This window comes from Trichosurus vulpecula, chromosome 7, assembly GCF_011100635.1.
Source record: "Trichosurus vulpecula isolate mTriVul1 chromosome 7, mTriVul1.pri, whole genome shotgun sequence".
In the NCBI taxonomy this organism is placed as follows: Eukaryota; Metazoa; Chordata; class Mammalia; order Diprotodontia; family Phalangeridae; genus Trichosurus; species Trichosurus vulpecula.
The window spans coordinates 251,305,293-251,318,889 of record NC_050579.1 but is presented as its reverse complement, the minus strand read 5'-3'; the positions used below and the strand labels follow the sequence as shown (position 1 = coordinate 251,318,889).

General features: G+C 43.8%; 1 protein-coding gene across 1 annotated transcript in view; it reads left to right on the top strand.

Annotated features, from left to right (window-relative positions):
• Positions 1-13,155, top strand: part of ZFAND3 (zinc finger AN1-type containing 3) — a 293,288-nt gene extending 280,133 nt beyond the window's left edge. Inside the window, exon 5 of the mRNA XM_036768795.1 lies at positions 10,684-13,155. Coding sequence (XP_036624690.1) covers positions 10,684-10,838 — 155 coding nt within the window. The 3' untranslated portion in view covers positions 10,839-13,155. The remainder of the gene's footprint in view (positions 1-10,683) is intronic.
• The last annotated feature ends 442 nt before the right edge of the window (positions 13,156-13,597 follow it).

The following is a 13,597-nucleotide window of genomic DNA, read 5'->3' as shown; positions in this document are numbered from 1 at the left end:
AGCCCCCCTCCTCTAACCCAAGACAGCCTCGGCCAGGGCTCTGGGTAAGAAGAGCAGCCTGCAATTCAGTCAAAGCTTTGTTGGTAGTTTTCTAGGGGGCTTCTGCCTAGTTTGAAAAGATAATCTATTTTAAAGGGCAAGGAAATGCTGAAAGGAAAGTCAAACAAATCAGAAGAAAGTGCTGAAAGAATAAGGTCAGCAGAACACATCTGTCAGTGCAGCCAGCCTTCTGGAGCTAGTGTGGGGTGATGAGGTGGGAGGGGCCATTTAGAGGGAGCTTTGGCATGCGGTGGTGGCCTGAGAGCCACACCACCAACTACACTGTCAAGCGCCTCGAAGGCTGATCCCAGCACCAAAGGGTTAATACCTTCCTCCTCAGCTACTGGAATGGAATGAACAAAAGAGCAAATTATTATTCCTGTGGCAGAAATTGCCTGGAGCCAGTTTCTCTTGGTTTTTAAATATACGTTCATGTCTAGATAAAACAACTTAGCATAATGTGAACACTCAGTCTTCTTGTCCTTGTTAGCTGGGAAGAGGGGGTTAAAGGGTTGACCCAAAGTGGGCTTCTTGCAGTTCAGATATTGTTGCACACTTGTGGTTTCAGCTCCCTGGAAGTGAAGAGCAGCAGGTTGGGTGGGGTCAGGGGACGAGAGCCTTTTTCTCCAGGTGAACATTGTGTAAAGTGCAGGCTGCTTGAGGAGATGGCAGTGGGGCAGGATGAGCCCTCCTTGTGGAGGAGAGGGAAGGGGTAATTATAGAGCTGTCTAGAAAGAGAACAGTAAGGATGTCAGCAGCCGTGGCAAATGTTTTTATATTTTTAAAGTAACAGTGTACAAAATGTGTTCGGAGAGTCATTAAGCTGGACTGTAGCATGACTTTGTGTCCTTCCGCTCTGTGTGCTCTCTCCAGAGCCCTGCGGTGCTGATGCCAAGGGAATGCGCCAAATCAGAGCAGAGTCCTTACCGCTGGAGTTAAGAGCTTTTCACAGGCTCCTCATAGCTCTGTCTTGTATCACACTGCTTCTTGGGCTACCATTTATCTCTTGTCTAACTGGCATTTTAATTGATTTGGGAAAAAAACAGCTGATTGCCTCTGTTTTAGAATCAACTCAGTGTGATTTAGTGGTTTTATTAAAAAGTGGGATTGTATAATAGCTTTTTCTAAAATGCAGATTGTATTTCCTGCTGGGGCAGGGTCTGGGGATTTCACCATCACTTGATTCCCAATAAACAGTCTCAAGCCACCGGGAAACCTCTGGTAGGATTTTTCTTATCAGCTAGTTATCTGTTCCCACCCCAGTAGGGTACACGTCATATAGCACAACAAGCCAGGAGCCCAGGCCAATTCTTGGAGCGTAATGACTTTCCCTCTGTATCATGCAAAGCCAAGGATGGAGCCGAATGTGAAGTAGACGTGCTTTATTCCCGGAGCACCTGCAGCTGCTTTGCCTGTGCCATAGGCCTGATGAAATAAAACACATTAAGATCCTTTAATACGTTTCTGTGCTACAAATTGTGCCTTGAGCATTGGGTCGGCGGCTACAGTGTAATCCAGGGATTGCTGCTGTTGGGTATATAAATGACTCCTGCTTTCCAACAAGCTTTCCTGTGACCACCTGCTGTTCCCAGCATGTACTTACAAATGAGCTATGAGGTCAGTTAGCTGTCCTGAGTCATAAGGAACCTTTATCTTGCAGTAGAGATGTGATTCTTTTTTGGAATGAGCTTATCAGGTCATTCAGACATGTTGGGCTAGATTTTCACGTTTGTGGGTTGCGTTGTGGTTGTTTTTTGGGGGGTTTTTTGTATTTTTTTAAACAAATATTCAATGCTGGCCGAACCTTAATGAGCCAAGACTGAAAAGGGTTAATATGGATTTTGTTAGATACAAATTGCTTCCCCTCATGTAGAGGCCTTCCCATTAGTAAACAAGGACAGGATGCTTCTACTTTAGAGTACCTGGTTCTGTTAGTCCCCTTCCTTTTTACTTTGCATATACTCTCGAACCCCAGTGAGTGGACAGAGGTGGGTAGTCATATCTGCCTAAGTACAGGTATACTCCTACCTCATACCCTGAAGCAGCCTTTCTTTTTTACTAACCTCTGTCCCCAAAGCATACCATCATTTTTAGGCTCCCCTTGAACCTTTTGTCAGTTCAGAATTCAGATACAAAGAAAAGGATAAAGCATTTCTGGCAAGTGAGATGAATCAAGCGAATAGCAGAGCATCTGGAGCTGAATCTTACCCTGAAACAAAGGTCTATAGTTTTATTAAAAGGGCCACTTTTGAGAAGCCTCCAAATCGAGTGTCTGCAAAGAAACAAGTATGTAATTAATTTAAGTCCAAAAATGGCAGGAGCTGTGAAGTTCTGGCAGCACCAAACAGTGCCCTCCTACTCAAAAATAAAGCTGCAAACAGAATTTCTGCAAAGCTGAAATTGAACTAAAAATGTTAAGAGCTCGGTTATTTTGGCATAACTTCCATTTACTCTCCCCAAGAGATTTCAAGGGAGTTCTGACCCCTAACTCTAGTATCAGGTGACAGAGTTTAGAGAGGGAGAGTCAGTAAGCATTTTGTATTGAATTGCTGGTCTTCAAAAGGACCCTCTCTTAACTGAGAAGCAGCTGCCTGTGACTGAAGGATCACAATCCTGTGGCACAGGGCATCTCCCCAGCCAGGGCTTCAGCATCTACAGCAGACATCAGGGCACTCGGCCACAACCATAGAATCATCTAATATAAACTGTCAGAGCTAAAAGAGACTTCATAGACTTAACTGGACAACAATGGAAACTGAGACCAAGATAGAGGAAGTGACTTTTTTTTAATTTTTTTTTTTATTTATAACATTCAGTCCCACAAGTTTTTGAGTTCCAAATTTTCTCTTGCTCCCTCTCCCTCCCCCCTGCCTCCCAAGACGGCATGCATTCTGATGTGGGTTCTACATCTACCTTCACATTAAATTTATTTGCACAATATTCAAGTTGTAAAGAAGAGTTATAGCCAATGGAATAAATCATGAGAAAGAAGAAACAAAACCAAAAAAGAAGGGAAAAAAAGAGCAAATAGTTTGCCTCAGTTTGCATTCAGACTTCATAATTCCTACTCTGGATGTGAATCGCTTTTTCCATTGTGAGTCTTTTGGAGCTGTGTTTGAATCTTGCATTGATGAGAAGAGCCAAGTCTATCATACCGTGTGTCTGTAATCGTGTATAATGTTCTCCTGCTTCTGCTCCCCTCACTCAGCATCAGATCACATAGGTCTTTCCAGGTTGTTATGAAGTCTGTCTGCTTCCTATTTCTTATAGCAAAGTAGTATTACATTATGTTCATATACCACAACTTGTTCACCCATTCCCCAATTGATAGGTATCCCCTTGATTTCCAATTCTTTGCCACCACAAAAAGAGCTGCTATAAATATTTTTGTACATACTGGTCCATTTTCCACTTGTGTGATCTCTTTGGGATACAGCCCTAGAAGTGGTATTGCTGGATCAAAGGGTTTGCACATCTTTTTGTTTTGTTTTGTTTTGTTTTGAAGTATGCACATCTTTATAGCCCTTTGCGCATAGTTCCAAATTGCTCTCCAGAATAGCTGGATCAGTTCACAACTCCACCAACAATTTAACAGTGTTCCAATTTTCCCACATCCTCTCCAACATTTATCATTTTCCTGTTTTGTCATGTTAGCCAATCTGACAGGAGAGATGTGGTACCTAAGAGTTGCTTTGATTTGCATTTCTCTGATCAATAGTGCTTTAGAGCATTTTTTCATATGACTATGAATATCCTTAATTTGGAAGCAACTTTCTTATACCTCATATTAGAGCAGGGACTTTAGCTTGGGTCTTTTAAGTCTAGGGTATTTTCTAATCACTTCGTAGTTGAAGAGAGGTGGCTATTGGAGGCAGCTCTGATGCCAGCACCCTCTCAGCTTGAATTTGATGCTAGCCCTCAGTGAAGCCCTCAGAAGCCATTGAGCAGTTAACAAAAGGAGGTTTACTTTGTCCTAACACAGCAAAGCTATGCCACAAGGATAGAGTAATGCTTAGTTTCCCCCTTAACTTCCATCTTCAGATGCAAAACCCATCTGGTCATCAGGACAGAATATGGAAGGACAGGGTGGGACTCATATGGTCATCCGAAGTCTGTCAACTTGGAGCAGCCTCAGCTGCACATGGGTGGGGACTTTTTATGCCCCTGGGTGACTAGGAAGGTTTGTCAGAGAAATAGGCCATTCCGGTCCTGGGACTAGTTTGTCTCCTTTTAGGGAAAACTTAATCCCTGTTCCAGAAGGAAAGAAAGAAAGGGTGGACATAACCCATGTTGTGGGGAAATACCGGTAGATGTTCTTTCACAGTGGATGTGTCTGGAGTAGGGATGGTGATGTGTGGGAAAGAGAGGGGTAAGAGCATTATCTTCTGTGTCTTTGGGGAAAGTCTAGCACCCATCTTAATGAAACATTAACTCCAGCAACCTTCTCCTGAAGATCTGAGGGGCTCCTATTCCCCAGAGCAGTTTTGTTCCCTTTCATTCCTTTTTTCCCCCTCTCTTCTACTCTTAACTCATGCTAGCCAACTAAAATTAGTCTTTGGTAGAAGATGCCAGTGAGGGGGAGAGGAAGAAGAAGCGAGGGAGAGGGGAGGAGAGGAACAAGAAGGTGTCACCTAGCTTCCCTCATTTTAGACCCTTTCTGAGACTTTTCCTGCCCCCATCACATGGTTCACAGCCTGCACCAAGTGGTACTGTCTCCTTTTATACTTTTTTTGTGGCCACTGAATCAAAATCAGAATGTTACAGGTTTTTTCAGACTAGTGAAGCAAGAAATATTGTTACAGTTTTTATAGCACTTACAGTGAGGCGCTGGGTGTTGTGTCATCTACTAATGGTGGCATTTGGGAGAATTGCTTCCAAGTGTGTGCCAGGCATAGAGGAGAACTTTCTTCAATACTCATGCCCCTATGTCAGGGAAAGGGAGATTTTGCTGTGGAAAGGGGCTGTTTGAATTTTAAGCATTTCAAACATTTACCTTAAAAACCGTAGGTCAGGTTAGATGTTCTGTTCATACCAAATTAACATTTTTAGAATTTCTTTGAGTCAAACAGTTATTAGTTTTGGAAGAATGAGCCACAGTGTAATTCTTCTGCACTCATTTAATTTTAGAGCAGCTTGGTTTATAATTCGCAGTTACGATTTAGTGCTTCTCCAGAATCTGCTGGATCCCGGGGGAAGCTGGGATTCATTTGGGATAACGAGTCACAGTCTCTGGGCAGGATTGATTCCACTATGCATGACAAGATTTTCGCTCTTCATATTCATATGCCTTTTTTCTTCCCTCCTTCAGAAGCATTGGCCCTTGGATGTGGAATCCAATTCAGGAATTCCTGTCCTCCCCTTCTATAGGAGTATATTGGTTTGAACAAACCATTCGTTCTCATTTTCTCCAGTAACATAGGATTCTTTTTATACTTCCTTAAATCAGTTTGACCAATCTCTTGAAGGTATGTAATGAACACATACTAAGTGGAACATGCACATTCTCTCCTGTTGCAAGTAAGCTTCCCACACAGGCCAGTCCTTGGAAGGGTAACTGAGGAAGAGTTTTGAGATGCCTAGTATTTGTGGCAACATCTCTACAACTGCTTTGTTTGCCTGTTTGTTCCCACCTCAGCTTCATTTGGTATGTCCTGCTCTTGGTCTAAAGGGCTTTTTGAATATTGGTCCCTAATAGTCAGTTTGGCAAATATGTGCATAAGGTGTGCCTTAGGCCCTTGAATACCATCTTTTAGCTATATTTGCATTTCATTTTTAGGCCAGAAGTTCAAAATCACTCTTAAAGTAGCAGCAAACTGACTATCCAGATAAATTCTTACGTTTCTCACCATACAGTTTCACCCAAAGTAGATCATATGTAGGTGCTGCCCAACCTAAACGTGATGTTTCTTTTTTCTGTACTTTTTGGATCAAGATTTCATCACGGTCTTTTTGTCCAGAAAATGTTCTTGAGTACGTTGGGCTGGCTGCTGCAGGTGTTGGCCAGGGAGCAGAAATCAGCACAAGATGGGGGTTGGCAAGAGCAAATATGTGAAGTTAGACCACAGTCATATTGAAACCATGGGTTTTCTGATCCTGCATTTTCAAAGTCTTTAAGTCCTGGGCATTCTTCCTTTGCCATTTTAGCTTAATAGTGTTGATTTCTAACCTTGTTGGGGATTGGGACATGCTATCACTACCATAGCATTTTCCCCCAAAAAAGTGTTGTAAACACCAGTATGGTGTAGGAGAAACAGCACTAGACTTCCCTGTCTTTGAATTTGAGAATGGTGTTTATCATTTAAATTAGTGTCACACTGCCCTCCCACCAACTCAAACTTATCTTTATTTCTTATTTCCGTGTCATCTTTGTGAGGCAGCTGGTGTTGTTGGAGAAAGAACACTAGATTAGGATCTGGGAAACTTAAATCCTAAGCCTTCATTTGCTAATCACTAGGTCTGTGACCTTAGACAAATCTAATTTTCAAGAGAAAATTTTTTGTACTCTTGAACATCATTCCCCCCCCCAAAAAAAAACGCACCATAAATGTAGAAATATTCCATTAAGTGAACCAATTTTAGTAGTGCTTGGAGTTTTCTCCCTTCAGTCCCCTTCATTTGTCTGTCTGTGAGAACCAGGATCTGCCCTGACTGCTTCCAGTAATTGGTAGCATTGAAGGAAACATGTAAGCTGCCTAGCAGAAGATCAAGGCAGCAGCAAATATTCCCCCACTGTGGATTTTTAGAATTTTTTTATCATTTCAGTTAATGACATACCACCCTCCCACCAACTTGAACTCATCTTTCTTTTCATTGTCGTCTTGGGCCACCAAAGTCCACATTTCCCTGGTTTTGGAATTAAATCTTTGAGCCACCAGAAAGAATACTAAGGCTCAGAACGCACTAATCATCTTCATTGCTGCCCCTATCTTTGCCCACCTCCATCCCCAAAGTGTGTGCAGTCTAGGACAGGCCCTGTTGTACCCATCTGATGTGGAAATGTATTTTAGATGCTGGCTGTCTCCAGCCTATAAGACACACTCAGCATTTAGGACAAGTTCCAGGATGTAACTTTTTTCAGTGAATGATCCTAACAGAAGAGGGAATTGAGCTTAATTCATGCCATCTAATAATCTCAGTGCAGTGATTTGGGAAGTTAACCTTCTAAAATTTCTCCGGACTTTTCCCTAGTGAATGGCAATGCCATTTATTTTAATTGTCACCAGTTCAGGTCCCATAACCTAACTTGTTTTTGCTACTTTTACAAATCAGACCCAAAGTTTGGAAGAGAAGGTGTGATTTGGGGGACTCATGGTCCTTGGACACAGAACGCCCTGGGCATGTCCCAGTCTAGGGTCTGCTGTCACCAGAGTTTATAGCGGAGTAAGGAGGGGAGGAGCACATAGCAGCTTCAGTGTTCTGGTCATTGCTTTTGTAGAGGAGTGGGAGCTCCTTATTAAGGTAGACGATCATTCCCTCCTGGCCTTGACATCGACCCTTCCAGTGTGGGAAGCCAGCAGCCAGCTTTGAGATTGGTGATAGGAAAGGTGAGTGAGCTTGGGGTTGAAAAGAGAGTGAGGAATTTGGTGGGGGAGGACAAGACCTTGCACCCTTTCTCTCCCTCAGCCCATCATTGACTAATGAGGTATTAAGCCCAGCCAGGAGCCAGGCTTAATTCCCATTGTAATCTATTTCCTGCTGTTCTTATTAATGTAGCACAATTCATCAAAGGAGGAGAGGGACTCTGGGACCTTTTTTCCCCAATTCTCTTGCTATCCTAAGGAAGGGAGGGTAAAGGAAAAGGGGACAGGCATTCTTTTCCCCAATCCTTCAGATCCTTGAAGCACAAGAAAGCATCCACTAGCTAGTGACAAAAGTAGTAACCAATATCACCTCCCCCTCCCCTGACCACCAGTCCCTGAACCCTTGCGCAGGCTGTCAGAGATGCGCAGCCAGAGATGATTTTGCTTGTTAGATGAAGTGTGCATATCAAGGCTATCGTGCTTCCACTGTGGAATCCTTTAGGACAAAGACAACTGATATCCAATATCTTTGAGTAATGAACTTATCAGTAAATATACCACATAAACTCATTAATCTTCACTTTGCTTTGAGACCAAATGGGAACTCCTGTTTCTCAAGAGACAAAAATTTCATCTTTCTTTTCCTTAACACCAGTCCTTGTTTAGAGTCAAACATATCACCCTCCTCTCCTGGAACACCCAGTTAATAATGTTTTATGGCAAAAACTGATGTCCAGACTTGGCACTGGTCACTTCTTTCTGTTCTTCCCCCCAGCACACATTTAGTCCGGTTTTGAAAAACTGAGATAGATGGTTCAAGCCAGACAGGTAGAGATCAGTCCTAGGTTTTTTTGGACAGTCCCCAATGCCATTTAACACTTTATTCCTCAGCACACATAGAACACTCTGTGTGTGTGTGTGTGTGTGTGTGTGTGTGTGTGTGTGTGTGTGTATGAAGTTTTTGTGGGATGTTAACACACTTGGATAATGATAAAATGCTAATGCCTGTTAGAATATAATAAATGCATAAGAAGAAAGAAAACTCAGTTGAGGGAGAAAGATGGCTTCTAACTAGGCAGGGTGTGGAAAACTTTACAGAAGAAGTAGCATTTGATTATATTGGGAACAATGTGAACAGATACAGGAGCTGTATTTTTTGGGGGTTGGGGGGGAAGTTAGTAGGGAGACGGTGTTAGGACCAGAGGAGACATAGTTTTCCTTTGTGGTCAGAGTCTCGAATACATGAGCTAGAAGAAACTTGAGAGAAGACTATTGGAGCAAGGTGGAGTGCTATAAATACCACACTGAGCAGATTAGACTTTATTGAATGGTAGAACAGAGTCTCTGAAAGATTTTGAGTAGTGATTAATGTGATCAGAATACAGTGATGACGGCTCTTTGGCCTATTCCTGTTGCCCAATTTTGCCTTTCTCTCCCTATTCCTAGCCCCATAATGTTACAGAATCATGCAGTCATCTGGTTCAACCTGTAACTGACACAGCCAGGAAGTGGTCACCCTCCCTGTGCTTGAAGACCACTTGTGTGTATACCATTCTACTTTTGGTCAGCTTTATTTATTTATTTATTTATTTATTGGGAAAGCTTTATTTATTGGGAAAGTTTGGTTTGGGTTTTTGACATTAAACTTACCTACTTTTTTTGACAGCCTTACTCCCTCCTCTCCTTGACCCAAATACATACTCGAAATCTGTCATCAGAAAAAGTGTCTTTTGAATAAACCATAAAGCATTTATTAAGCACTTACTATATGCCAGGTACTTTGCAGAGTGCTAGAGATACAAATCCAAGCAAGCATGACAACAGTTGACCTCACAGAGCTTATGTTCTATAGGGGGAAGACAATACACAAAAGGAAGCTGGGGGGTAGGGTGGGGCATGGATTGGGGATGGACTGTGGAGGGCATGGTTTGGAGATGCCTGGGAAGTGGGGGGAGGGGAGCCAAGGTGGTTTTAGAGGCAGTTTTTGAGGGGGATGGCTGAAGTGGGACAAAACATGGTCTAGAAATTTTTACATTTCCTTATGTCCCTAAAGACAATACCTTAATTGGGAACACTGCCTTTTTGGTTGGGGTAGGAGGTAGGAATGGAAGGTAGGTGAGAACAAACTCGTTTCCAGAAACCTCCCCAGCTAAGGCTTCCTGCCCAAGGGGGAAAGTCTCTATTCCTGCCCAGAGAATGAAGAAGAACCAAGGACCTAGGGAGAGCCAATCTTTTATTTTCTTTTGTCTTCTGTCTTCAACATGGATTGATTCCTTAATGTGTGAAATACTCGCCCTTCTCTGGAAAAGGCATCTCATCTTTAACAGTATTTTTCACTTGGCTCCCCTTCCAAAATCCCGCCAACCCCTCCCTTTCTGTTGTGCCAGACCAGCTGATCCTTACCCTGTCCTCCTTCCTTTCCCATACAAGTGTTATGTAGGACCACCCTTCTCCAGTATCTAATTCTGCCCCATAGGAATAATGGGGGTTTAGTGTCTGCTTTGGCTGGAACCCCGAGGAGGAAGCAGGCTGCTTTCTTTTGCGAAGTGGCATTTGAGGGCTGTGTTCCTTTATGCAGATGATTAAAGCTTGCTTGGCCCCTTGGAAATGGTTCTCCCCTCTGTATTAATTTGTAATACCTTTTCTAGCACTTCAAAATAATCTCTTTTCTTATGAGGCCTCTTCCTCAGTTGTACTTTTATCAATCCCAACATCCCTTAAGCCCTTGCTATGTGGAGGCAAAATGTAACTTGAGTAATTATATAGATATATATTTTATTCCCCCCTTTCTCCTGCTTTTTAGAGATGGCATGTCCTGTGGTAGATGGTGCAGTTTGTGATAGATGTTACACAGCTTCCCTGTGTCAGAGAAAGTGCTGAGGTGGCCTCTGGGGGCCCTGAGGTCCAGAGCTTATGCATTTCCCATCTCACTTCAGTGGTGCTTGGGCCCCGCCTCCACTTCCACCCAAATAAAGGAAGGAGGGCATTGTGAAATAAGATAATTTCAGAAAGTCAGTCTGTGACACATGGGCCCCTTGCTCCCATCTCAGGTTCTCAGGACCAGAACTGCATTTCTAGGTTGAAGGAGTCATTAATGGCATATCTCCAACTCTCCCCCCTGCAGGTTATGTGTTTTGTATGTTACACCGCCTCCCTGAGCAGCACGACTGTACGTTTGACCACATGGGCCGCGGCCGAGAGGAAGCCATCCTGAAAATGGTGAAACTGGACCGGAAAGTGGGGAGATCCTGCCAGCGCATTGGGGAGGGCTGCTCCTGAGTGCAGAGCTGGGCAGCCAAACCCTGTTCTTAGTTCACTAATGTTAGCCTTATTTAGGACAGAGTCAGCCAGACACCTTGTACTGGGCACGTTTCAGACTACAGCCGATCCGTTTCCTTTCTTTAGCCAGCCGTCCTGGTACTGTAGTTTAGGGGTTGATGGTGGTTGAAATTGATTTCTGGCTGGTTACGAAGGTGCCTGCTAGCCACTGTATAAAATTAAAACATGAAGAATATTTTTTTTGAGCATGGCTAGTGGATTTAAAACAAAACAAGCAGATGTCATTGCTGGAGTCAAAACTTATAAAAAGCCTTAAGCTGAAAATGGTCCAGATGGAGACTTTAAGTAAATAGAGGAGTAGAAGCTGGAGTTTAAAACAGTTCCTGAGACGCACATGGCCTTGCCAGAAACTCTGTGTTTAATGTACAGCCTTTTCACCTCTCACTTATCCTTAATCCCAGCCCCAGAAGCCAGAGCTCCCCATCGGCCCCTCGTGCCTGGGCTGCTTTCGGCTGCCAAGGCGGCCCGCAGGGGGACTCCTAAGAGGCTGCAAAGGTGGGGGCAGAGGGGAGAGGGCAAAAACTTTTATACCAGACTTACCATGGAAAATCTGTCTTATCGCTTGGAGAAGAAAAAAAAGAGAGCCTTGCTTTGAACATTAGCTCCACCCCAGACTAGTCTGCAAAATACATTTTTCTACCTGGGATCTGTAGACTCTGTATCGGTTTCTCTTCAGCCTGGTTGGATCAGTACTGACCAGGGAAACTGAAACCTGACTGACTCATTTACCATTTGCTGGGTGCAGGTATCTGATAATTGATTCAATAAGTCTAAATCACAGCACAGCTGCCATGGGGATGGCTGGGTTCTACAGACAGTCCTCTGTAGCTAGACTTCACTGTTGGTGGTAAGGGGCAGGGGAGGTGGGGTGGAAGGGGGGACGCATTTCATAGCAAACAGAAGTCAGTACAGTATTGGGAAACAACTAAGAAGCAGCCGCTGCCCTCAGAGTTTGTCTTTTCACCTTCAAAGTGTTATCAGGATAGTCACATGGGCTTGTCGCCTGTTTCGATGCAGCCTCATAGTATAAGGAAAAAGCTGTCACATACAGTAGGATAATATGGCATGTATTACTAGAATCAGGAAGGTTTGGATCTCCTGAGAGTAACTGCTGTGGGCCAGGGACGTCTGAGCACACTTGCCGAGCCTAAATTGCAAAGGGGTCCCAGCGCATCTCCTAACATGGGCACAGGGGAGTTCCGTTGCTATAGGCCAGGCCTGGGTAGGATTGGACTGGATAGGCAGGAAGGGAAGCAGAGCAGAAGGAATTGGCTTTGTTTCCTCTGAGTTGCAAGAGAATTATCAACCAGGTACTGTAGAACATTATGGGGAGAGTTGGGAATGGGGATTAAGACTAAGACTGGGAATGGATGGATGGAGGGAGAGGTAAGAATTACCTGGAATTTGAAATATTGGGTAAAGTCAAGAGGGTACAACTTTAAAACCGTTTCAGTCATGTGGACAATAAGATGGTCCTTTAAGAGGCCACTCGGGTCTCCCTACACTTAGGCTGCTAAAATAGTTTACCCCCAGCAACTTAGGTTTTGAAAAGAAAAGAGGCCAATGATATGTTTGCAAATTAAGTATAGTGAAAGACCTGGGAATCAGAAATGTTTCTTAATCTAAAATGTGTGGGGAAATAGGAAGTAATGCTCTTTTCCCCTCTTCCTTTGCCCCGCCCCCCCACCCCAAACAAAAGAAAATCCTTTATAAAAGTCTTCAGCCTTAATATTTTTCATAATAATGGTCTTAGCTCCTCAGTGGAAGGTCGGGGAGGAAACCTAGTTGATTTGGTCCCCATACCTGCCACTGTTCTAAAACAGCCTCAGCGCACACTGTCCACTAAGTTACCCACGGCAGCATCCCGTGTGTCTCGCTCTGGGGATACTGGACCCGAGCTCCCCATTGCCTCCCCATCTACTGCCCTTTCCTGTGCCTGCTTGGCCATTCTTAGGCACTGCTAGCTCGGAGATGGCACAAGGGAAAAGCTGCCTTGGTGAGCAGGCCCTGGTGCATTATGGATGATGTTCACTATTGACAGTCAGGGTTGGGGCTGGGGGAGGAGGTAGGGCTTGTTCCTCTGAAGTATCTGTTCTGTGAAGTTTGTTAAATGTAAGGAAAGCTTAAATTCTTGTAACTTTAAAAGGAGACAAAATCTTATTTAACCCTTTTGTGTTCTAGATTTACTTACACACGTAGCCTAGAACTCCGTTTTAGTTTAACATTGTAAAAATATTAAAAGAATCTTGTAACTTTATTCCTTTTTTTTTTCCTCCTGCTGAAAAAAAAAAACACCCATTAAACCAATCAGATTAAAGTTTGAATTCCTCTCTATTTCACCAGTTCTCTGGACGGGTCCCAGGCCTGCTAGGGGCCATCTGGGGAACTGCAAAGCACAGAACCCATACCTGGGCGAAGGCTCTCTATTCTGACAAGAGCTTCTTATTCCCAGATCACCAGTTGCAAAAGCTCCTTTCTAGGTGTGTCTGGCCCTAAATTTTCTGTAGGGTGACCTGGTCCTGGTAAGTTGAGTCTTAGTGGTAACTTAACACAGTTGAATAGCTCTTCCATTTTGTCCCTACCCCCTGAAAGCTCATTCATTACTTGGGAGCTGCCCAACTTCACAGCAGCCAGATGTCCCAACAGCACAGGCTCAGGGGTGGGGGTGGGGATGGGGATGGGGATGGGTTGGTGCAGCC